The sequence below is a fragment of the Tenrec ecaudatus genome, chromosome 14 (assembly GCF_050624435.1).
Source record: "Tenrec ecaudatus isolate mTenEca1 chromosome 14, mTenEca1.hap1, whole genome shotgun sequence".
Lineage (NCBI taxonomy): Eukaryota > Metazoa > Chordata > Mammalia > Afrosoricida > Tenrecidae > Tenrec > Tenrec ecaudatus.
The window spans coordinates 40,798,883-40,822,833 of record NC_134543.1 but is presented as its reverse complement, the minus strand read 5'-3'; the positions used below and the strand labels follow the sequence as shown (position 1 = coordinate 40,822,833).

Genomic DNA, 23,951 nt, shown 5'->3' with positions numbered 1-23,951 from the left:
TGTCACCATTGACTACGGAAACAGCAGTGTGTTGTCCTCTGAGCCTCCTTGACTGCTCCAGCGTTAGACATTACTGACCCCCTCGTCTCAAAGTGCCATGGCTTCATTTACTCTGCACTTTACATGTCCTTCTGCCACCACACTCTCCCATGTCCATCTCCTGCCCCTCTTAGATCGCTTCTGTTTCTGATGATAACTGTTTCCCCTAGGGAATGTCCTTGCCCCTCTGTTTTCTCTCGGGAGGTCTCATCTGCTCCTATAGGTTTGCTGCCATCTTTAGGTCCGTGATTCCTGATCAGATCTCAAAGCTTGACCTTTCCCTAAGCCTCTTCATAGCCCTTCCTGTCTGATAGACCTTTTGGTCTGAATTTACTTTCTTCATCCCAAATATGTTTCTCCAAGTTTCCTTCAAAGCTTTGCCCTTTAATTTTTCCATGTTTGCTAGTGACCAGTTTCCCAGAAACTCCAAAGGGAGCTTCAGCATCATCTTAAGTGCATCCGTTTCGCTGACCTTCCATATCTACTCGGTGACTAAATAATACCCCTCTCATGTTTACATCCTTCTCCTCCTCTTCATTATTGTTGTCTTCATAACTGTCCAGACAAGCATACTTGCCCTCTGCTCTTCGCCACCTCGTTGGTTTTAGACCTCAAGCTCTTTCTCCTAAGAAGTCCTCTGCCTTGTATGTGAGGTACCAGCTTAGACATCCTGCGGAGCCTCGTTTTCGACTGGGTGACAGGCAGAGTTTTTAGCCTTGCTTTCCAGATTTCTCCTGATCCAAACTTACCCCAAAAGTTTTATCTCATCTTAATTTTAAATTCCTGATTTACTGAGCAGCTCTTGTTTTTGGTAGGAGGGTCTGGAAAGAACTCTTATTTCGTTAGGGACTGCTAAACACTTTACATTCCCCATCTTGTCTGCTAACCACAGGCACAAGTGAGGTTGATTTGATCGCTATGATAAAAGTGAAGTAACTGATAAGAGAGTGTAAGATCGCACAGTAGAGGAAACAAGATTGACGAATGCAACACCCATTCTCTTCTTAATCACATTGTGTTAATTATTTGTGTGCATGTCATTCCTCTATTGCTCAAGTAAAATCATTGGATCAAGTTTTATTTACCGTAGATACTCGTGTTTAAGCTGAGTTTTTCAGCACATTTTTAATGTAGTTTTTGTGGTAAAATTAGGTGCCTCTGCTGATAGTCTGGTCAGCTTATACTCGAGTATATCAGGTACATTCAAAATATGACGGACACACCTGGTTATAATGTACTCCAAACAGTTGTACTAAATTTATCACTACAGGAGTATATGTAAGGAAGTGCTTGTTTTCCAGCTCTAAGCTGATACTGTGTATTGTTAGTCTTGGCCAAGGTTAGCCAGTGGCTTAAATTGTGTTTCTATCCTAAGAATAGAGTGAAATAGCTCTTCGGGTGTTTATTGGCATTTGTAATTCATCTTTGATGAATTGCTTATTCATACCATTCGACTCGTTTTTACTTAAAGATGTATCTTTTGCATAGTAATTCTAAGAGTAATTAGGATAGTAAGGATATTCATCATTTGTAAGTAATCACTCCAGTTGTCATCTCTCCTTTAGATTGTGACTTTTTGGGGGAGGGGGTTTGTTTCGCTTTGTGGTAGCACATGTAATTATTATTGTTTTTAAACAGTTCTGACATGTTTTCCTCCACTGTCGTGCTTTGGAAGCCCTTTCCCACTCCAAGATGAGAGGCTGCTTAGCTCATAGTTTCACATACAGTTTTTATGGTTTACCTCTACTCCTTTAAGTACCTTTAACACTACTGGAATTCATTGGTAGGGAAGAAGGAGCTAGTTATGTTTCTCATGAAAAGCCTGGGTAATTGTCCTCTAATTCAGTAAACTTAACTTTCCTCCCACTATTTGATGCATAGCTTCTATCATCTACCTTATGTACTCGAGTATAAGCCGACCCGAATATCAGACAAGGCACCCAATCTTACCAAACTGCATTAAAAACGTGCTGGGAGACTCAGCTTATGCACAAATATATATATGGTAATTCCATATCAGTATGTAGTAGATAATGTAATCTTCTTGCACTGTAATTCTTAACAGAACCCACTGAAGTCCACACGTCTGTAATGTCCCAATGTGCTGCTTGTTAGCGAGAGAGCTTTGGAGAACTTGGGGTCTTTCAAATAAAGCCAAACCTGAAGCAGCCGAGGTTTCCTGCCCAGTCAATTTGTTGTCTGTATGTGCCTGGATTCTCTGGACAATTTTCCCAGCAGGCTGTTTGTCCAGTGAGCAAGCATCGGAGAGTGAATGTGTGGCAGCAAAGCGGGATGTTTTCTCACCTTCCATCTTCACTTTGGGTTTCCATGTGTGTTTGTGTATCTCTACAGGTGGCAGATAGGAGAATGAGCACGTGTGATGGGTCCATGGCACAGGGTCTTGCACCAGATTCACTCAGCACTGAGCAAGACCCAGAATTTTTCCTCAACCCCCACCAAACCAAAGAGGTAAGCCCCTGGTCCTAAGAAGCCACCTGCTCAGCTATTTGGCCTCTGGCCCTGAGTAATCAAAGCTTCCGTGTTCCACAGTTCTTTGCATCAAGCGCAGAGCTCCTTGTGATCTTCATGTGTGCTATCAAGTCATAGAACCAGGAGATTTATCATTGGTTATATACCTGAAAAGACAGCAAGGCATAGAGCAGTTTCACTCTTTTCATCCTTAGTTGAGGGTGAACTTGAACTTGTCTGGGTGAACTCCTCCAGCATCTTTAATATAGGCATAATTGGAGGGGAGTAGAAAACGGGGGAGAGGGCTAATATTGACGAACTGATTAATGGAAACATTTATGTTTGTTAGCTTTTTAATCCTCAGGTATTCAATATAAGGTAGATCAGTACCTACCAGAAGCTTACAAATGGGGAAAGCAAAATGTAATGTGTCAAAAATGCCATTAGTAAATGAGTGAGAAAGGGATGAAGCCCAGCATATTCCGGGGCGCCTTCCTAATTAGGAATAGTCTCCCTTCCTGGTTCTCCAGAAGACTTCCTAGGGGACAAGAGGTCCCAAGTCAGTTTGGGTGTTTAGCTCCCGACCTCCCTGAGCAGCTCCGAGAGAAGATTCTGGCACGCTCTCGCTGTTCTCTGCTTCTCGTCATGACCGCCCTTTTCTTACACTGAGTTCCTTTTCATACATACTTTCCCCCAGTCTTTTTGCCCATTTTTTATAAAAAAGACATGTTGGCTGTCAAATTGTTAGAGGTCTTCCACAGTGTCTGCCCAGCAAGGTGAACCCCTGCCAGAAGTTTGCCCTTATTGGCAATACTCAGGTCGAAGAAGGCTTTGGTTATGTTTTGACACCGAATTAATAACCAGGAGTAACTGCAATCGTGTTTTATTTACAGAAACCATCCTGCTTTCGTATTTGTTTCTACTGTGGTGGGTGATCTATAACCTCTTTCTTCCAACTTCATGGGTAATAGATGATAATTATGAAGATAGCAATGATGTTAAAACATATCTAGCATGTATTATGTGCTGAGCTGTGAGGTTTACAAGTATTAACGCTCTTACTCCTCGCTGTAGTCCTAGGAAGTGAGTTCTGCTCTCCTCCTTGTGGATGGAGAGATTGAGGTTCAGAAAAGTTGCACAAGTTGCCCAGGGGCATGGGGCTAAAAGCTGGGTAGAGCTAGTATCTGGGTTTAGAACATCAACTTTTAACTTCTCTGCCCCAGTAGCTCTCACTTTTGCTGGTGTGTGTGTGTGTGTGCGCGCGCGCGCTCACGTTGTGTGTGCTGGCCTTTCCTCCTCACACTGGCCTGCTGGCCCAAGTGATAGCTGTTCCCTTTACACAGCTGGAGTCAGCAGGACTTCCCGGAGTCTCCGGATCCTGTGCTGCTTGGTGCCTTCTGCCTTGTGGTCAATGGCGCATCACCGGTGGGAGGGTGCGTGAAATGGGAGATCCACTGAGACCAGGAACCCATGCCATTGGTTGGGTAACAACTTCAACAAACCTTTGGCTTTAGAGGTTAAGTGCCTGGCCAAGTAAGAATTGCATAGTTTTGTTGTTGTTGTTTGTTTTTTTTGTGGGTTTTGTGTCTGTGTGTGTTTGTGTATAATTCCAAGTCTTCTTTGATCTGTAATATCATGAAGAACATATAGTTAGTATGGAAAGGTATAAACCAAGGTAGGCATATATTGACAAAATGAAGTACCCCCTGCAGTGTCAGTGTTTGTGCATGTACAGATTAGACAGGCATACACATGTTATTCACAGTAAGGGAGGCATGCCAGTGCTTACAGAATTCAGCTTAAAATATTAAGCAGATCTAAAGGCCTGGTATTTGACTATCCGATGTACCCATAATCAGAAAATTACATTGCACCTTGCCTCCTTACATGAGTGATGTACTAAAGCATCTCAAAGCAGTGTACTATTCACTGATTGGAAAGCCATAGGACAGGTGAGATTCTATCACGAATGTAGACCTCAAAGCTCTGAAAACACAGCAAAATCAGAGACTAAATCTTGGCTTCTAGTTTGAGTAACTTCTCAAAGCTCAGTTCCCAATCTGGAGCCTAGAACTTATACTAGGCTTGCAGTGAGGCATAATCAGGTGAGAGGGGTCTCACGGTACTTTTTAATCTCCCCTTGAATGATCACAATAGTAAAATGTCCATTTAAACAATGTCTGCTTTCACTATTTGGATCTGGCCTTTGGGGAAGATATTGAGCACAAGGATGCTTTTTTGGGGAAGTGATGTGAACTCAGGCTTTAAAAGATCTGTATGACTTGGGGCAAGGAAGTCATGTTTGGATCTCAGCTTCTCCGAAGCAGCATGGGAAAAAATGGGAGCCGTGGAAACAGGCTCCCGTGCACTTTGGCTTCTTGGACTGTGACTGCGGTTACTTCTCGGCAGGTTCAGCGCAAGTGGGCCCCTGCACTACACTTTCCCCTGTCCTGCGGTGACAGCCATGCTTTCCTCACATTCACCATGGGGTTCTTTTCAAGCCCAGTTTTTTAGCAAATAAAGTCCAGCTTTTCATATTTCCTCATTGACTTTGTTATTTAGAGAAAGCAACTCAGTGCAGGTTACCCCACTATCCAATAGAAGAGCATGGCCGAGAAACCTCCTGGGAACTGAAATTCCATACAGCAGAGAAATCTTTGCCATAAACTTACAGGAGAACAGTGCTTGAGCATACGTCCAGATTCCGCCAAAGAACACATGGCCCTAAGGTAGCTCTCACAAGGCAGTGTTGGAGGCTTGATGTCAGGCCGTTCCCACTGCTTAGGGAATGTGCTTCCTCTTTCATGGGCCACTGGGCAACAGATGCCAAGTGCTGGTTTCACCCTCTGCCCTTTCTCATGAACGCAAATGGTCAGATGGTGTTCAACTAACAAGCAAATGTGGATGTAGAACTTTCAGGAAAATGAAATGGTGTAAAGCGAACTTTCAAAAAGTGGAGGGACCGTGACTGTACTCTCATTTCAAACACGTATTTTGTCTAAGAGATACTCGACTAGAATTTTTTCAGTGAGGAAAGGAAAAGATAGAGGGTAAATCAGTTCAAGAGTGGTAACTCGGGGCTCCAAGGAACGGGCATCCCAAGTCTTTGCCAGTAAAGACAGCAGTCTCTGACAGCAAAGAGTGAGTCAGGTTACTTAGAAGCTGGTGCGCCCATCGCACGAATGCAGTTTTCTGAAAATCAACATTATGGAAGCAAAACAAGTGGATCCAACTATAGACACGGCTGTGTATGAGGTGCAGAGAAAACAGAGACAAGAAAGGTTCCCTCCAAATGGTGATTCTGGAAGGAAATTACATCTATTTTATAGTTTTGTTTTTTGCCAAAATAGAACCTCCCTCTTCCTTTCAATGATCTCTTTTGACTCTTGAAAGCCAGCGAGGGGTAGCACTTTGGCACAGAAAGGAGCACATGTGTGAAGTTGTGGGTGGGCACAGGGCAGAAGAACACGCCAGAGATACTTCTCCCAAACCAGCTTTCACAATACTCCTCAGCGTGTTTTGAAATTATTAGCATTTTCATGCCCTGTGTGTTTTTGTGACCAATGCCGATTGTGTTCACGTCTGTTGAACTGAACGTGTTATACTTAAACCAAACTCCTCAAACACTGGAAAATGTGCATTTGAGTTTGGACATGCATTTGTGGACGTCAGACGGAGCCTTGCCATACCTGGACCCAGTACCTAGAGAAGAACATCATGCTTCATGCTTGGTCAAGGGCAACAAGGTACAAAAAGGCCCTCAATGAAACGGAAGGACACCATGGCTACAACCATGAGCTCACACATGGCCAGGATGGTGAGGACAGCTCCAGCCTAGGCACATTCGGTTCAGTTGTAAATAAGATGGCACTTACCAAGGGCAAGGTACATTTGTGAGCCATTCCCGTTAGAAATCCCATCACCTGGCCAGAATAGTGCCCCACTGAATGCTAACATGTTCCATAGTTACCGTAAACAATCTAGTATGTGTTACAGTAAACAGTATATTTAATATGACCAATAAAAATATTGAGACCAAAAGTTTTTACAAAAAAGCTCTTATTCTTGAAGGAATTTCTCCAGAAGGGTCAACATACTCTCTGAGAAAAGGAGATGAGACAGTGGGGTGTGTACTATGCCTCTGTATCAAATCATCTCTTGCCTCAAATTGCTAATATCTAATGTCCGGGTAAACGTTTTCCATTGGGTTCTTCAACACTACAGTCATTTCGATCTACAGCAATCGCACCCCACCTTCTTTATACCGTAGGAGGAGCGTTGGTTGTTCATGCACGTTTAAGAATCCAGAAAGTCAAGGGGAACATCAGGGATTCTCCCTGAGAAATAGGAGATAGATTTGTAGACACTGCCACACCAACAGACTATGACTCACTAGTGGACTCTCAGATTTTTCAAAATAAGGAGACACTTAGATGCGTATTTTTTTTTAATCAAAATGTTTTATGGTCCAACCACTTGAGAAGATGTTAAGTTAAAAATGGGTATTATAATAAACCTTGTCCCAGGCATGTGTAAACATGCGGAGGTTGGGATTGGGGCGGGGGGTGGGGGTAGCATTTTTTTATGGTGGGTTCTGGGTTTTTTTCCCCAGTTTGAGCAGTGTACACAGCAATGTAAGCATTGCTTAATCACGTATCACACAACTTTACACCCAGGCCAATTCCCTGAAATGTTTTCAGAGGCACCTGCCCACACCCTCTCGCTACACGCTCACCTGTCTCTGGAGGTTCACTGCTTAATGAACTGTGAGTCGTTTGTTTCCTCTGTGTCTGGGAATACTGTACCTGTGTACATGAAGATCGGCTGCTTGGAAACCTGTGGCCCCAGGTCACATGAGAGTTGCTATGCGTGCAGAGGTACATTTTTCTTTTCTCTCTCTCTCTCTCTCTGAATTGAGGAAATACTGCAAGTTCACGGGTCTTTGCTGCCTCAAGTCAGAAGACTGTGGATGCCTGACTTTTCACTGTGGGATTATCTTTGGGTTTGTCTTAGGGTGCCACGCCTCCCACCAAGGCAGCATCTCTGGGCTTTCCTGGGGAGCACAAAGCTTCTGAGGCCACAGTGGAGAAAGCAAGGCCCGAGCCCGCCGAGGTCCTCCATGTCTGCCAGACCCAGGTGGCCGAGCTGGAGCAGTGGCTGGCTCAAGCAAACGTGGCATTCGAGCCGGAAACATTAAACCCAGGCATGCAGCAGGTGGTGGAGCAGCAGCTGGTCGGCTGCCAGGTAAGAGGTCAAGGTTTGCCTCTTCCCAGGATTGGGTGCCTTTTTCTTAAAGCGACAGTGTGTTTCGTTCCACTGTCCAGCCTCAACCTTTATTCTCGGGGTGATTCTTGGAAATAACTTGTGACAGCAGACTACTTAGCATGGCAGTGGGTGATCACACCTCAGCAGATGGCATCCGTGTGGTGGACCGTGAACATGGAGAAATCACTGAACTTCTCAGCTTCATTTTCCTTCCCTACCGGGGCTGGGGAAATATCATCTCTTAACTCCTAGTGGCTTGGCCGAATTAAAGGAGATAAGGCATTGGTTTGTCCCACAGAGAATGCTCCAGAAAGGTTGGCTCTTATTTGTCATGGATACTAAGAAGTACTATGAATATTCATCAGGCAGGACACTTTATGTCTGCATTTGCACGCCTGTTGATACAGCACAAAAGGACTCTGGTGACATTTTATTACAATGGCTGCTGGTCCTGCTTGGGTTGGTGATTTCTGTAATTTCTGATTAAGATGACGTTTGCCACGTCAGATTCCATTTAGATAGAGAATTTTTTTGGAATTGAGGCCCCTGGAAACCAAGAGGTGAGGCGGCACTACCTAAAAGCACACGGAACAAGGAAGCAGGAACTTGCTTTTCTCCCGCCTGCTAGTTGTCTGAGTTGGGGCAAGATGCTCAGGCTCACCCATCCTCTGTGACAGTCCCTTGTGAAGTGACAAGGGGGTGTGGAGCTTCATGAAAACGTTCCCTAAAATGACATTGATAACTAGCCGAAGTTATATCGAGTCACGGTATCTTTAAATGTAGCACACGGTGAGTCTTACTTAATCTTTACATTTAACTGGAACTTCGGCACTTTTTTAACAGCACAATGCTTTGCTCCTTAGAGGTTGATTTTCAGTGGAGCTCTATTTATCTTATTTATTTTAAGAAATATTGCCACATAGGATCTGCAGTCTCTGATACAATGAAAGGCTAGTGTTCTATAGAAACCTTATGTGCCCTGATAGGAAATTAGATACTGAACTTCGTGTATAGAGTGAAACATGAAATAATTTTATTTCAATGAAGACAAACTCCTTAGCTTCCACAGTAACCAGATAAGTGGCTTTGCCGCACCAGCCTCTGGTGAATGTTGTGGTTACTCCTGGCCGTTTACCATGCATGTTTGCCCAGGTGGAACCCTGGTGGCCGAGTGGGTTATGGGTTGGGCTGCTCACTGCAAGATTAGCAGTTTGAACTCACAAGACATTTCCCAGGAAAAAGATGAGCTTTCTGTTCCTATAAAGATTTACAGCCCCAGTACAGGACAGGGGTGGATCTACTCTGTCCTGTTGGGTCCCTGTGACTTAGAATTGGCTTGGTGGCAGTAAGTTTGTTGCCTGGATATTAGGTGCTGGTATTTCCAATACACAGGTGAGGACGCAGAAGTGTGCTCTGGAAAACACTGCTGAAAGTAAGATACAAAGTCAGGGTTAGTATGAAGAACAAGAGCTCAGTGGACAAGAGCTCATCCTTATGACATAGTATTGAAGGAGATGCAGGCCTGGGCACGTTACAGACTTTTGCCGACTGGTAGAGCTGGAATCTGAACCTATTTCTGCATCTGCCCCACAAACAATATCAAGGGTCTTTCTCACATCCTAACAGGGAAGAGATCTGTATCTCTCTTCCAGGAGTAGACCATAGCAAGGGGAATGACTCCATTGTTGGTCAAGCACGACCAAGGGCGAGGAAAGAATGAAAGAGCGCTCCCTGGTGGTGCTGGGTCAGAACGACTCTATGGCCTGAGTGCGGCAGGGCTGCTGGGTCAGCATTGGGAAGCGAACTACAAGGTCACGGTTACAACCCACCAGCTGCTCCACTGGAGAAAGATGAGGCTCTCTGTTCCCAGGAAGCAATACTGGCAGAAATAGGTTCAGATTCCAGCTCTACCAGGCTCAGAAAACCCTAAGAAGCTATTCTAGTCTGTCCTCCGTAGGGTTGCTCTGAGTTAAAATTGACTCCGTGGCAGTGGTTTTGTGTTTTGTTGGGATAATTAGATATGAAATGGCAATCAATAAATAAACCTAGATCCACGCCTTATTTTGGATAGATTGGAGGAATTAATATAAGGCATGAGTTCATTGTACTGACCATGGAATCTGACCCTACACTGTTGTATGAATAACTGAAATCCTTGATACCTCCAGTCTTTTCTCTGTTTATCATGATGTTACCTCGTAATCTAGTGGGAGGATTCTTACTCTCTTTACATTGAGCTGTGGTCCACACTGAAGGCTGCAATCCTCGATCTCCATCTGCAAGTGCTTCAAGCCCTCCTCACTTTCAGCAAGCAGGGTTATGTTATCTGCATACCGCAGATTGTTAACAAATCCCTAGATAGTGTAAAAGATGTGCACTTATCAATTAACCTAAAGGTTTGCACTTTGAGCCCCACCTGCAGTGCCATGTAAGAAAAGACTAGCACTTTGCTTCTGGTAAGATTACAGCCAAGGGCTTGAAGGTAAACAAGCGGCCATCTAGCTGAGAAGAAGCACACCAGCCTGTGTGATCACAAGGTGCCAATGAAATCAGGTATCAGGCATCTAAGACCCAGAATAAAATGATACCCAAGGTGAATGGAGGGGAGGGGCATGGAGTGGGGACCCAATGCCCATCTGTACACAATTGGACATCCCCTCACAGAGGGGTCACAGGGAAGAGATGAGCCAGTCAGGGTACAGTGTAGCACCGACGAAACACACAACTTTTCGCTAGTTCTTTGGTGCGTCCTTCTCCGCATTATCATGACCTCAGTTCTACCTTACAAATCAGATTAGACCAGAGCATGCACATTGCTACAGATAAGAGCCTGCCACACAGGGAATCCAGGATAGATAAACCCCTCAGGGCCAACAGTGAGAGTAGAGATACCAGGAGGATTAGGGCGGGGAGGGGGAATCGATCACAAGGATCAATCTAGAAACCCCACCCAGGGAGATGAATCATGGAAAAGTAGGTGAGGGACTAAGGAGAATGATGTAAGATATGAGAAAAATAATCTATAACTTATCAAGAGTTCGTGAGGCAGGGTGGGAAGGGAGGGGGAAATGGGGAGCTGATAGAGGGCTCAAGTGGGAAGAGAATGCTTTGAAAATGATGGCGGCATATGTAAAATGTGCTTGACACATTGGAGGAATGTATGGATTGTGATAAGAGATGTAAGAGCCTCCAATAAAAGTATTTTAAAAAAAGATTACAATCAAGAAAACCCCATGGAGTAGCCCTACTCTGACACCTGGTGTTGCCATGAATCGGAATCAACTTGAGGGCTATGGGTTTGGTTTTTGGTTTGATTGTCTGGTAGCTTCGTATGGCTACAGGTTTGTTGTTTGGGGAAGTCAGCTGTCGATATATAATATGCCTGCTCTGACCTAATAATATCTCAACTTTAAATTTGCCCTCTGAAAACAATCCCCAAAGGAGACAAATACTCTTAGCAGTATTGATTACAAACATGAAGAACTGAGAAACCGTTTACAGGGTGAACAATAGGGAAGTAGTCGGGTGAACCATGGTGTATCAACTTACAACTCCTAACAGGGTGATCAGGAAGTGTATGCAGACACGTGAGCAAGTGCATTATAAAGAATCCAAGTGTCGAAAGCAAACCTAGAATAAGCTAAGGAGCAGTGGTTCTCAACCCCTGGGTCGCGACCCCTTTGGGGGGGTCAAACGATCCTTCCACAGGGGTCGCCTAAGACCATCGGAAAACACATATTTCCCATGTTCTTAGGAACCAAGACACCGCTTCTCTATCCGTCTGCAGGCAGCTCCACCCAGATGCAGATACACCCACATATGAGTACCCGGTATGAAGACTGTTAGCCATGCTACACCATGCTTCCAGACAAAATTTCATTGATTTGTCATTAGAAATAAATATTTCACAATATGTAATTACTACATATGGTTTTTGTGATGTATCACTATACTTTAATTATGTTCAATTTGTAACCATGAAAATACATCCTGCATATCAGATGTTTACATGACGATTCATAACATTAGCTAAATGACAGTTATGAAGTAGCAATGAAAAGAACTTCATGGTGGGGTCACCACAACCTGAGGAACTGTATGAAAGGGTGGAGGCAGGAGGAAGGTTGGGAACCACTGCTATAGAGCACAGGTTTCTAAACTTATGTGGCCTACCGCCCCCTTTTCAGGGAAAAAAAAAACACATAACTGGGAACCTCCCTGGTAATTAAAAGCATCTGTATGATATCCCATGATCCAAATCAAGTGTAGCTATCCACATTTGACAAATCCTTCCATTGCCCCTCAGGGTCAGTATCATCTACTGTGGGAAACACTGCTAAAGAGGATCCAAGTCGTGGGCTTAGATGAAGAGACGGTGTTGGAAAATTTAAGGATATAGCTTTTCCTTAGGTTTCTTCCAAAGACTCAGCCTGTTCTACACCACAGGCTGAGTTGACAGCTCAAGTGTCACCATGGTGAAGTGCATGTGACCCTGGCGACTGGACTTGCGTGCCCAGGCCTCCCACAGCTATGGATGCCTCTGTGTTTGGTGCCAGCCAGCTGACAGGACTGGTGGGGCTCCTGAGCCCCGGGAGATGGCAAACTTGATCTGCTGAGGAGGAATGAGATGGCATTGGCTAACTGACCCCATCCAACGGATTTATTTTTAGACCTGTGTGTAAGTTGGCCAGCTGAATCGACGACTCGGAGCTTCAGGTTCCAATCCGTTTCTTCTGTGGTGGGCTGATATTTTGGAGGCTTGGTTGGCTTGATGAAGAAAAGGAGAGGACAAGGGATAGTTCACTCGTTCTGTAGGCTGGTCTTTTTTTTCCTACTATTACTTGATACTTAGATTGCAATAGAAAAAAATATATGTTAGGAAGGTGGAGAAAATAAGAATAGCAGTCAACCACAGACTGGACAGAACACATGGATTGACTCATTAATGTCTCACAATGACCCTTGGAGGTAAGTTCTGTTCTTTCCCCCATTTTGCAGGCGGCTATCAGCCACAGTCACCTAAAATAACATGCCCAAAGGTACACGGGTCATAAAGGGCAGAGCTGGGCTCTATACGTGAGTTATGTAGAAGTTTGTCTTTGCTTGTCTGTTTTCCTGAGATCCAATCCTATGTCCGAGACTTCGCCATACACTTATTTAGAGAGAGGAGCTCACTTATTTTGGGGACTATTGCTTGTGTTAGCCCACCAAGTATGAATAATTAAATGATTTTATTTGCTAGGCTATGCTAACAGAAATCGAACACAAGGTTGTCTCTCTGTTGGAGAACTGCAAAGATCAGGGCCTGGGAGATGGTGGAGCCATTCAGCAAGAGGCTGAAGCCTTGTCCTTGAAACTGAAAACCGTAAAATGCAATTTGGAAAAAGTTCAGATGATGCTTCAGGAGAAATACAGTGAGGATCAGGTAAAAGAGAACGCTCTATGTCTGTGTGTATGTCACTTGATAGAGAGCCCTCCCTGGTGGTGTGACAGGCTGGGAACTGCTGTTCTGACTGTTGGCACCCCATCAGCAGCTCCGTAGGAGGAAGCCCTGGTATCTGTTCCCCCTAAAGACTGCAGCCTCGAAATCCCTGCTCAGTCCATGGAGTAGCCATGAGTCCAACTGACTGGCCAGCACACAGAAGCTGTGCACCTATGGGAGACCCAGCAATGCACTCAAAACTGGGAGGAATGCGTACACTGGCTTTTTATTACTGATTTTATTTGGGCACTTTTTTGAGGAGTCCAGGTGGTGCCGTGGGTTATGCCTTGGACTGTTAACCATAAGATCAGCAGTTTAAACCACCAGCTGCTCCTTGGGAGAAAAATGAGGCTTTCACTCGCCTATACAGTTACCATCGTGGAAACCCGCAGGGACAGTTCTGCCCTGTCTTGTAGCTGCGAGTGGGAATCCGCTCAGTGAGCGAGTGAGTGAGTGCGTGCGTGCACTTGGGTGGGTGGTGGTGGTGGTGGTTTGGTTCGAGCTGGTTTGGGTTGGGTGTTCTCACTGGTCTGATCGAAGCCTTTGTACAAGAAACATATATTTTAAAGGAACCGTGAGATTCCAATTGATAAGGAAAAGGAAGCCTTTACAGTTGAGATGAAAATGTAACATCAGAAACACAAGATCTGCTTCCAGGGTACTTTTGTTATTTGTTTACAAATACATATAATCTGAGCAAAGCATTATACAGTTTAAGTGTTCTTTGGTCTTTAAAAGCTTCCCTTATTTAAGCAATACAAGTTTGCCTTATCTCATGACAGGCTCTTAGTCGAGATTCGCGTTCATACTTATGCGCGGTTTCCAGATGCCTCAGACTCCGAAATGAGATTTGTTGGGATATAAAGGGCGGGTGGTTCACTTTTCATCCTAATATGTCCTTTCCTTTCTGAAAAAAAAACAAAACAAAAACAACGACCTGCTTTAGACATAGAGGAACCTTTTAAGCATAGCACACTTTTAACTTTTATTTACTTCCTTTTCTGAACATAGGCAATTTCTGTTTTTCAATAGTTCATCAGATAAATTTGACTAAAGGAAGCAATCAAATGTAGATCATGATTTTTTTAAATTGTTATGAAAAAATCACATGAACACATACATAAAGAATTATAATACATGGCAAACTACTACCATTTGCTTCCTGTAAATCTGCGATGACGCTGGAAAGGAAGTGGGTCTTTCCAGTGACATAGTCCTGCCCTCGTGAAATGTTTTTGCAGCAGCACCTGGCCGTTGGAAAGAAGGCTTCCGAGGATGCCAAAGATCTCCAGCCCGACGGCCCCTCTGCCTTTGACTCCACGGTCGGCGCAAGGCCGCTGTGCGGCAGACACAAAGATTCCCAGCGGCCGCAGGTAACTTCCACCCCCGCATTGGGAAGAGCACGAAGCGTTTTCTCACTGGCATCTCGTTTGGCACTAAACGTTCAACTGCCCTTGGAGCATTTGCTAACTAGGTGGGAAGGTGACGCGTGGTCATGCGGTGTGTGCGGCCTCTGCTCTGCCCTCAGCTGCCGCAGGCAGGGCGGCTTTCCCATGCCCCTTAATTGGCTCGCATCTTATATTAAACAGCACATTCCTTCCGGACTGGCTGAACCTGCGTGGCCAAAACACTCTGGTCTCTATTGCTGGGAGAATGGGCTCTCTTTGCAGTTCCCATCCAGGCCACCTAAGCAGAGGGCTTGGGTTCGGTGCTTTCTCTGACAGCTGCTGGTAGGTGCCGTCTAGTGGATTCTGACTCCCAGCAATACTAAGCAGCAGTGTGCACAGCAGAATGGAACACCCGGCCCAGTCCTGCTCCGTCCTCACGGCTGCTGTTCTGTTTGAATCCACTGTGGCAATCCATCCTGTTGGGGGCTTTTCTTCTGCTGTTCCGACGGCTCCTCTCCTACACCAAGCACGATGTCTTTCTCCGGGAACTGACCTCTCTCGATAACATGTGCGGCTTACGGGAGACAAAGTCTCTCCATCCTTGCCTCTAAGGAGCGTTCCCTTCTAAAGGGACTGGGGATTGGATCCCTCTTCTTCCCTCCCTCCCTCCCTCTCTCAGTCCCTTCTCTTGGTCTAAGAAAGCTTCCTCTCTTCGTGAGCTCACAGTAACTTCCTCTGTCCCCATGACTGCTTAATTGTACAGAATCACTTTTTTTTCCCCAAATCATTTTATTCGGACATCATCCAGACATCATACCACTCAATACTTCAGTCATTTCAAGCAACCATTTTCTTTCTTTTTTTTTCTTTTTTTACATTTTATTAGGGACTCATACAACTCTTATCACAATCCATACATATACATACATCAATTGTATAAAGCACATCCATACATTCCCTGCCCCAATCATTCTCAAAGCATTTGCTCTCCACTTAAGCCCTTTGCTTCAGGTCCTCTTTTTTTTTTTTTCCCTCCCTCCCCGCTCCCCCCTCCCTCATGTGCCCTTGGTAATTTATACATCGTTATTTTGTCATATCTTTCTCTATCTGGAGTCTCCCTTCCCCCCCCTTCTCTGCCGTCCCTCTCCCAGGGAGGAGGTCACATGTGGGTCCTTGTAATCAGTTCCCCCTTTCCAACCCACTCGCCCTCCACTCTCCCAGCATCGCCCCTTACACCCTTGGTCCTGAAGGTATCATCCACCCTAGATTCCCTGTGCCTCCAGCCCTCATATGTACCAGTGTACAACCTCTGCCCTATCCAGCCCTACAAGGTAGAATTCGGATGATGGTAGTTGGGGGGAGGAAGCATCCAGGATCTGGGGGAAAGCTGTGTTCTTCATCGTTACTACCTCGCACCCTAATTGACCCATCTCCTCTCCTGAACCCCTCTGTGAGGGGATCTCCATTGGCCGACACTTGGGACTTGGGTCTCCACTCTGCACTTCCCCCTTCATTCAATATGGTGTGTATGTGTGTGTATATATATATATATATATATATATATATATATATATATATATATACACACACACATATATCTTTTTTTTTTTTTTGCATGATGCCTTATACCTGGTCCCTTTGGCACCTCGTGATCGCACTGGCCGGTGTGCTTCTTCCATGTGGGCTTTTTTGCTTCTGAGCTAGATGGCCGCTTGTTCACCTTCAAGCCTTTAAGACCCCAGACACTATCTCTTTTGATAGCCGGGCACCATCAGCTTTCTTCACCACATTTGTCAAGCAACCATTTTCATAACATTTTCTCCCTTCTTGAACTCCTGTAGTCAGCTCCCCGTACTCTCTCCAGCCCCTGCCCTGCCTTCCAGGTACCCTTGTTCTTGTTCTTGTCGCTATAGATTCACCCAACCTGGTTTCATATACCAAAAAACATAGAAAGATACGTAACAGGGTCAAGAACACTATTGACAACAACAAAATGCAACATATAGAAGCCCCAATCTGGAAAACATGATAGATAGATAGATGATAGATAGATAGATAGATAGATAGATAGATAGATATGATGGATGGATAGATGGATAGTAGAAAATATGAAAAACCAGATCAAGTTCAAAGTGTATCCAAATGGAGATCAAATGATAAGATTTTAACCATTCAAGTCAGATTTATCATTTTAATCTGATAACCTGTCTGATGACCAGGCTTATAGCTGAAGGGTGTATATGTGTGTGTGTGGGGGGGGGGTGGTGATTCTTTCTGCAATTGCTGGTTTACACCTCACACAAAACACAATGGCCGGACCTGGGGAGCAAAGGCCCTTTCTCTTCCATGCAATCCAGCACACACTCAGCCTACACTCTATAAAGGGGCTTAAAGGATTCATGGAAAACATCTTTTTTTTTAGTATTCCATTTTCCTCCAACTGTTTGAAGTCTAGGCACCGCTTCCTGTTTGTTCTTTCTCCTACGGCACTGGTGCTCCACCTCCTCATGCCGCGACCCTTTCGTAGTTCCTCATGTGGTGGTGACCCCCCAACCATCAAATTATTTTCATTGCTACTTCATCACTCTAATTTTGCTACTGTTATGAATCAAGTGACCCCTGTGAAAGGGTTGTTTGACCCCCAAGGGGGTCACAACCCACAGGTTGAGAATCGCTGACCTACAGCATGTGCAGTACAGGCATGGATGTGACAGAAAACATTTCACCCTTTGGATGGGAGCCTGCTGGGAGACCCAGCTCTTGAGAAACCCTTACTCTGTGTCTGTCTGGGCAGACTGGGGACACAAACCCACAGACACACTCACGTGTGTACAAGAAAGCTTTATGTACAAGAGCAATTGAACATGGAGAAACATCCCACCCCAGTCCAGATCAAGTCCATATGTCCGATATTAGCCCATATTTCCGATATCAATCTATAAAGTCATCTTCAACCTCATGAAACACACGTAATGATGCCGAATGCAGAAGATCACAGGCCAGTGGGTGGAAAGTCTTTGGATCCAGTGTCATTGGAAGTATCTCAGCGCTGGCAGGGCTCTCTGTGTGGCTTCTCCGGCTTGTGAGGTCTGGTTGCGCCCATGTGGCTTGTCTTCTGCAATGCCTGTCAGGGAGCTCCAGAGAGAGAAGTGTCTTCCGCCTTCAAGAAGGAAGTACCAGATTTCCCAGAATTCTCAGGAGAAGGCCATGCCCACAGAAGTCTCACTGGTTTTCTCCAGACTCACCCCTCCACTCTTCATCCTTAAATTGACACCAGATTAAGTGACTCCTAATCCCTGTATCTCCATCCTGGTTCCCTTAAATAGCAGAAGCCTGTGATTTTGCCAGTGAGCTCCTTATTCTGATCCAGAGAACCTTACGTTTTTCCAAATGACTTGTTTTATTTGGCACAGCGTATCTGTGATTTCAAAATATGTTAATATGTTTGGGGCAATGTTTTCCAGTGGGTATCGTGTGTTTTAAATAACACTGGATCATGGAATGGATTTTTTAATAGGTTCTTGCAAAACAAGAGGTAACAAGAAGCAAGAGAGAAATAGTATCTAAGAATTTAGGAAGAAGTTAAAGATCATATCCTCTCAACAGAGGAAACCTGTGGGTGCAGAAAACCATATTTATTGAAAAGAATGATTGATGGGACCATATGAACTTATTTATTTATAGGTTCCAGAGTTAAAACCAGTGGAACAGAAAGATTTCATCAAATTCATAGAACTTAATGTTGCGAAAATGGGGCCGCAATGTTCCCAACGAGCCCAAGATCCAACTCAGGAATCATCTTTGAGGTAAACTATTTTGAAACCGATGGACATCAAGTTGGGTTGGGAGGATTAGTGTTCTTTTCTTTGAAAATCATTTTTCCAACATTGTCTGAATGCAATGCGTAATTAGATCATTCTTTGTACCCTTCGCTCTTTCTCAAAAGCAATGAGGCATCTAGCTCCCAGGATGCTGCCCCCAATGTGGTCTTGTCAGCCCAAGGTCAAAGTGGAGATAAGTGGCAATATTTACAGCATGAGCTGTCATCAAAAATATGCCTTCCCTTACCTCAGCTTGTGGAGCCTCAGGTTAGTCTGTGTACACTCACAATGTAAATAGGAATGTTTATCTTTGTCAATTCAATGTGCATTGAAAAAAGAGGTCTGCTCTGCCTTATGTAGAAGTTTGCTTTCATAAAGCAAAAATAGAAGACTGGTATAAAGCCAATAGGTTTTACACCAACAGACTTGAATTGGCAGAACCTACTGGAAAACGGTGGGAGGCGCCTTTTCTGTGAGTACCCTGGACTTCCCTGACCCCTGCTCTGAGCCTGGTTATTTGTCTATGTTCTCCACGAGGTGGTGTGTGGGGACCCAGTCTGTACCGTGGTTCCCATTTCAGTGTCTGGTACATCAGAGAATCTGGTCCACTTGTTGAATAGATGAAAAGGATAGAGGCTACATGGAAAAATATCTAAACTATGCAGTGCTATACTTGGTTAGGTATCCTTATTCATCAAAGGACTCTGTGGAGTCTGCTATGTGCCAGCCCGCATGCCAGATCCCCAAGTGGAAAGGATGCATCTGATGCTGTTTCCCTGGGAGTTCAGCGTCTAGCAGGGACGATCAGCCAAGTACCAAGTGCATGAGAGTGACCACACAGAGCTTTCTGAGTGCATGGGAAGCAACTGGTCTACTAGCAGTGGGGAGGAGGGAGCGCATTGAAAGATCTCAAAGAGAAGATGACATGAGCCGGGTTTTGAACAAGGTCTTAGTATTCATTAGATTGACTAGGGTGGTAACAGGATTTCAGGCAGAGAAGGTTAGAGGAACAAAGACTTGAGCATATGAAATTGCCTGCAGCTTTGAGGAAATTAAAAGATGAAAGGGCATCTAGCAATAACACCTGTCTCTCAGGTTCCCATCCATGTGGCCAGGGCAATGTTTATTCCTTCGGGATGGGTGTTCCCAATCCTGGTGGGCTTATCTCTAAACGGAACCATCAGAATGTTTCTTTGAGGCCCTTCCCTTGCTCAGCTCAGCTCAATCTGGCTTCTGCCCCCAACATTCCACACTTCCAGCCAGGGCAAAGGTTACCGCTAACTTCCCAATTCTCCAACCCGGTGGAAATGGCTCAGTTCTTATCTGTTCTGCTGAGAACTTTATTTGACCAATTAAACTTGACTGGAGCTTTTGAGAGGGTTAGCCTTGGTCTCATCCGCGTGTACGTGCTGTAATGTGGGCGTCATTCTCTTTCCGAGAGCAGACTGTCTGTAGTTTCTACCACAATCTTCCCCGAAAAAGAAACACCTGGTTTCTTTTTATATGTCAATTTGCCAATCTGAAGAGGAAATGAACTCTGAGTCATTCACTCTTCAAAATCATAGCTTATTTTCAACCTGTACTTAGATTCTCAATGACAGATCAAGATGAGCCCATCACCGGAGATGCTTTGTACTCTAAGAGTTGGCTACTCTCAGAGCCAACTAATAAATAAGGAGAGAGACAACTAACCTTGCTACATGAGTATGGTTGCTACTAAATGGAAGGATATGTGGTTTTTCCCCTCTGTCACTTATAGTTTGTTCTCTCCTTTAGTACATAAAAGGTACCCACAGGAGTGTAAGTAAAGCCTATCATAACTAAAAACCATTCATGATGTTGAAAGTTTAATTATGGGTGGTTTTTTTCATTCTATAAATGGTACGATAATTAAAAATGTTTAACAAGATGACTCAAGAGATAGCCTGCTAACTATGTAAGACTATTCGACTTACATCATCCCCATCTCAACTTTCACTAACGGGGGTCCCTTTTTCAAATAGGTTTCCCTAAATATAAGCATTCTACCCAGTGCGGACGTGTCTAACTTTAGATACCCAACAACTGAAGAACTGCAAGCCTACACTACCCAACTTGAAGACTTACGTCAAGAGGCAACTACTCTCCAAGCACAGGTAGAATTTGCACTTTGTTTGCCTCTCCCCTAGCAACAGCACGAGCAGTACAAAGTGTCATGATATAATTTGTACATTGGTCATCATTTTCTTCAGTGAAAAAAAATAACAGAATGAGTCCTAGAAGTGCAAACAGAACTTAGCTTGCTCACTGACTCTGATCAGTTTCTTAGTGGCTGCCTAGGACATGGTGTGGGCAAGGATTCTGTCTCTGAGAACGAACAGACACAGGATCATGACTGATTAGTCACATCTGCAGTGATGATTTGCATTGTCATCTTAATGATTTTATTTCTTTGGTTTTTCTCTTGATTCAGGAAAACTTGACAGAAGAAACATACGTAAACATGGATAAAAAATTATTTGACCTACTGTGGGCTCTCAGTCAGTGCCTGCGCAGCGTGGAAGAGATGCTGCAAACGCCGGCACTTGTCAGAGGCGATATGTATGCCCAGCAAGTACACTATGAGGTAGGGAGTGTGGAGAGTTCGAGAGATCCCATGCCTTGGCTCTTACCCAGCCCAGATCATTAAGGCAGCGCGGAAGCAGGGCCTTGACTTGATTCCAACCAGTTCAGTCCTGACCAAGGCAGCCAAACTAAAACTGACCAAAATTTGTAAAATTGGGATGTATCAGAACTATTACAAGGGTAGCCCTTAGAATGGGAACCTGAGAGAGGTATGAAAGCCCTTTCTGGAAGCTGGTATGAGAGATTGGTTTCTTTCCAGGATCACCTTCAAGGTGCCAGGGTTGGCCGTCAACTCTGAGCAGGGCATTGCCGTTTCCTGACTCTGTCGGTCAAGAGATTTGGTTGCTGTGTAACTTGCGCACTGCCCTTGATGTCTAAGAGGGCACTTAAGTTTCTCGCAGGATTTTGGTTGGAAATCGTCTCATTCTGATGATTGTTCTAGACCACTCACATTTTATAAATCCAGGTCTATTCTCATTTCGCTTGATCAGCCATAATCGAGTTGGGAAGAACCTGCGTGGAAGCCTCTGGAGCTCAGAACTCACCAATTCCATCCTTCCTCCCTTCCTAACAGGCTCTGGCTCTTGAGTTGAAAAAACTGTATTTAGCCGTGAGTGACAAGAAGGGAGAGCTTTCCAAAGCCGGGACTTGTCCTGGCAAGAACCCCAACCTATGTCTTGAATGTTTTAACAACCTCCAAGAGCGCCTGGAGCACATCCAGGCAACAGCTGCCGCTCGAAGCAAGTCCCTGAAGGCGGGCCTTGACTATGACCGCGGTTATCAGGTGCGTTTCTGACCTGACGTCCTGCTGGGCACAGCTTCAGGACATTACCTTTCCGATCACGCTGTCCCTCGCAGCAGCCTTGACCGGGAATTGCCGAGGGAAACAGGGGGGCTCTCCTGCTGTGGCGTTTTTAAAGTTAGCACTGTCGCTCGTGACGAAAGGCAGTCTTGTGAATGTGGCCCTTTTCAAAGTCTGGGGGCATGCGTTTGTGAGGGAAGTGCAGGTGTTGGTCCCTTCTTGGACTAGAGTCGCCCAGCTAATGAGTGGCATGTTCGAGGACAGGTATTTGAATTTCTAGCAAAGGGGAAGTCATCGGAGATTTGTGAGCCAAGGCATGTTGTGTTTCCGGTGCGGCGGTCACCTGGCAGATACTGTTGGGAAAGTGGGTTGGGGTGTGGGAGAGGCAGGTGGACTAGTGTGGAAGGGACTAGGGTTGTCTCATGGAAAGCAGTGAGGCACTAAACCGCTTGCGAAGGGATCCTGTCCTAAAAGTCAAACCTGAATCCCAACAGTCATGGAGACGGGAATCCCGGTAGTGCAGGCACGAGGAAAGAACTTGCAAAGAGCAGTGGGAGGGGCAGCCAGCAAAGTGCCAGCTGTCTGAACAGACGCACACACCAGCTTCCCAAAACGGAAGAAACGAAGTAGAATTCATATTAATCCTTCACAACGTATTAGATCTCGCTTGGATCCCAACGTACACAAGCACACGAAGTGAGAGCCGAGAAGAAAAGTGACTGCTTAGTAATGCTTACCAATACTAAGAAATGGCTGCTTTGGGAGAATAGATAGTGTTCGGAAGGCGGAGAATCTAGCTTTTAAAAATACAGTGAAAGGTGTACTGATGAAATGACACATCATTTGGGATTTATGTCAGAATACTCCGAGGAAAAAAGGTCATGGGATAGAAGATGCTGAAGCTGCATGATGGGGTTCCTCCTATTCTTGTGGGTGTGTGAGATTTCCAACGGCATAAAACTGAGGAAGAACAAGGTAGTGGAGGGCCTGGGGGAGACCGCTCACTGTTTCTTGATTTTATCTCTTTATACAGGCTGAAATAAAACGATTGTATGACCAACTGATTAAGAATAAAACATCTCTACAACAGTCTTTGAATGAAATTAGTGGCCAGAGTGTTGATAAACAGTTACAGGTAATCAAGGAAAAAGAATTTGAATGAACCCAACTGTGAGCTAAAACATCTTATGTTTTTTTATTCTTTGCCTATGAACCACTTTCCTCTGAGCAAGTGGCATGGTTTAAGTAATACATAAAAATGGAAAAGTACTTGCCTTGACCTTTATAGACTTCACGTAAGTACCACATTATGAAGTGCAAAGTATTAAAACAAGGTACTGTGTTCACCTCTGAACCTGGCAGAAACCTAAGTTTATCCAGTATTGGAAAGGAGACCCTCTCCGTGGGGAGTGCTGACTGGTTCGGCATCTGGGATCAATTGGCTATCGTCGAAATTTTAACCTGAAGAAGCACCTCCCAATAGCTAGCAGCAATTTCTCTTCGTTCTTTAGCAGCATTGATTTAGGACGCCCAGGACCCGGGCGCTGTTTTAGATGCTGACCTTGCGTTTGTCTAAGAGAAACTGCCAGTGCGCCCAGATGATCATGTGTCTGAATGTTCACGGAGGTGCCTGGCAGCACTGTTTGTCACAAGAATTGTAAACAGGAGTAAACGGCCCACGTGTCCATGAAAAGCAGACTGCTGCTAAAATGAAGGGTCTCAAATGGAAGAGCAGGGGTCTGCCTGGAAAGAGCCAGCTATGCTTGTGTGTGTGTGTGAGTAATGTGAAGAACAACTGGTTGGAAAACAAATTGCAGCACAGGGTGCTTAAGATTTGCTTAGAATGTCTTAGAAAAGGGGAGAGTGGATTTTCTTTTAATCATTTTATTGGGAATTCTTACAGATTTCATAACATTCCACAGTTCAATCACATCAAGCAATATTATACAGTTGCTACCACCATCAGTTTTAAAACATTTTATTTCTTCTTGAACTCCTTGATATAAGGTTCCCTTTATCCCCTCCCTCCCTCCCCCACTCTATACCACCACCACCCAGAACCCTTACTTACTTATTTATAT

At 44.7% G+C, this 23,951-nt stretch overlaps 1 protein-coding gene across 4 annotated transcripts in view; it reads left to right on the top strand.

Moving 5' to 3' along the window:
* The window catches only part of SYNE2 (spectrin repeat containing nuclear envelope protein 2), a 284,685-nt gene that overhangs the window by 167,357 nt on the left and 93,377 nt on the right, over positions 1 to 23,951 (top strand). For 3 of the 4 annotated variants that reach the window (XM_075531885.1, XM_075531884.1, XM_075531882.1), the window contains exons 64-73: positions 2,392 to 2,508; positions 7,522 to 7,752; positions 13,016 to 13,198; positions 14,497 to 14,628; positions 18,328 to 18,449; positions 18,590 to 18,731; positions 20,468 to 20,599; positions 20,917 to 21,069; positions 21,643 to 21,852; positions 22,904 to 23,005. In XM_075531885.1, coding sequence (XP_075388000.1) covers positions 2,392 to 2,508; positions 7,522 to 7,752; positions 13,016 to 13,198; positions 14,497 to 14,628; positions 18,328 to 18,449; positions 18,590 to 18,731; positions 20,468 to 20,599; positions 20,917 to 21,069; positions 21,643 to 21,852; positions 22,904 to 23,005 — 1,524 coding nt within the window. The remainder of the gene's footprint in view (positions 1 to 2,391; positions 2,509 to 7,521; positions 7,753 to 13,015; positions 13,199 to 14,496; positions 14,629 to 18,327; positions 18,450 to 18,589; positions 18,732 to 20,467; positions 20,600 to 20,916; positions 21,070 to 21,642; positions 21,853 to 22,903; positions 23,006 to 23,951) is intronic. The other variant, XM_075531883.1, reaches the window with a different exon arrangement.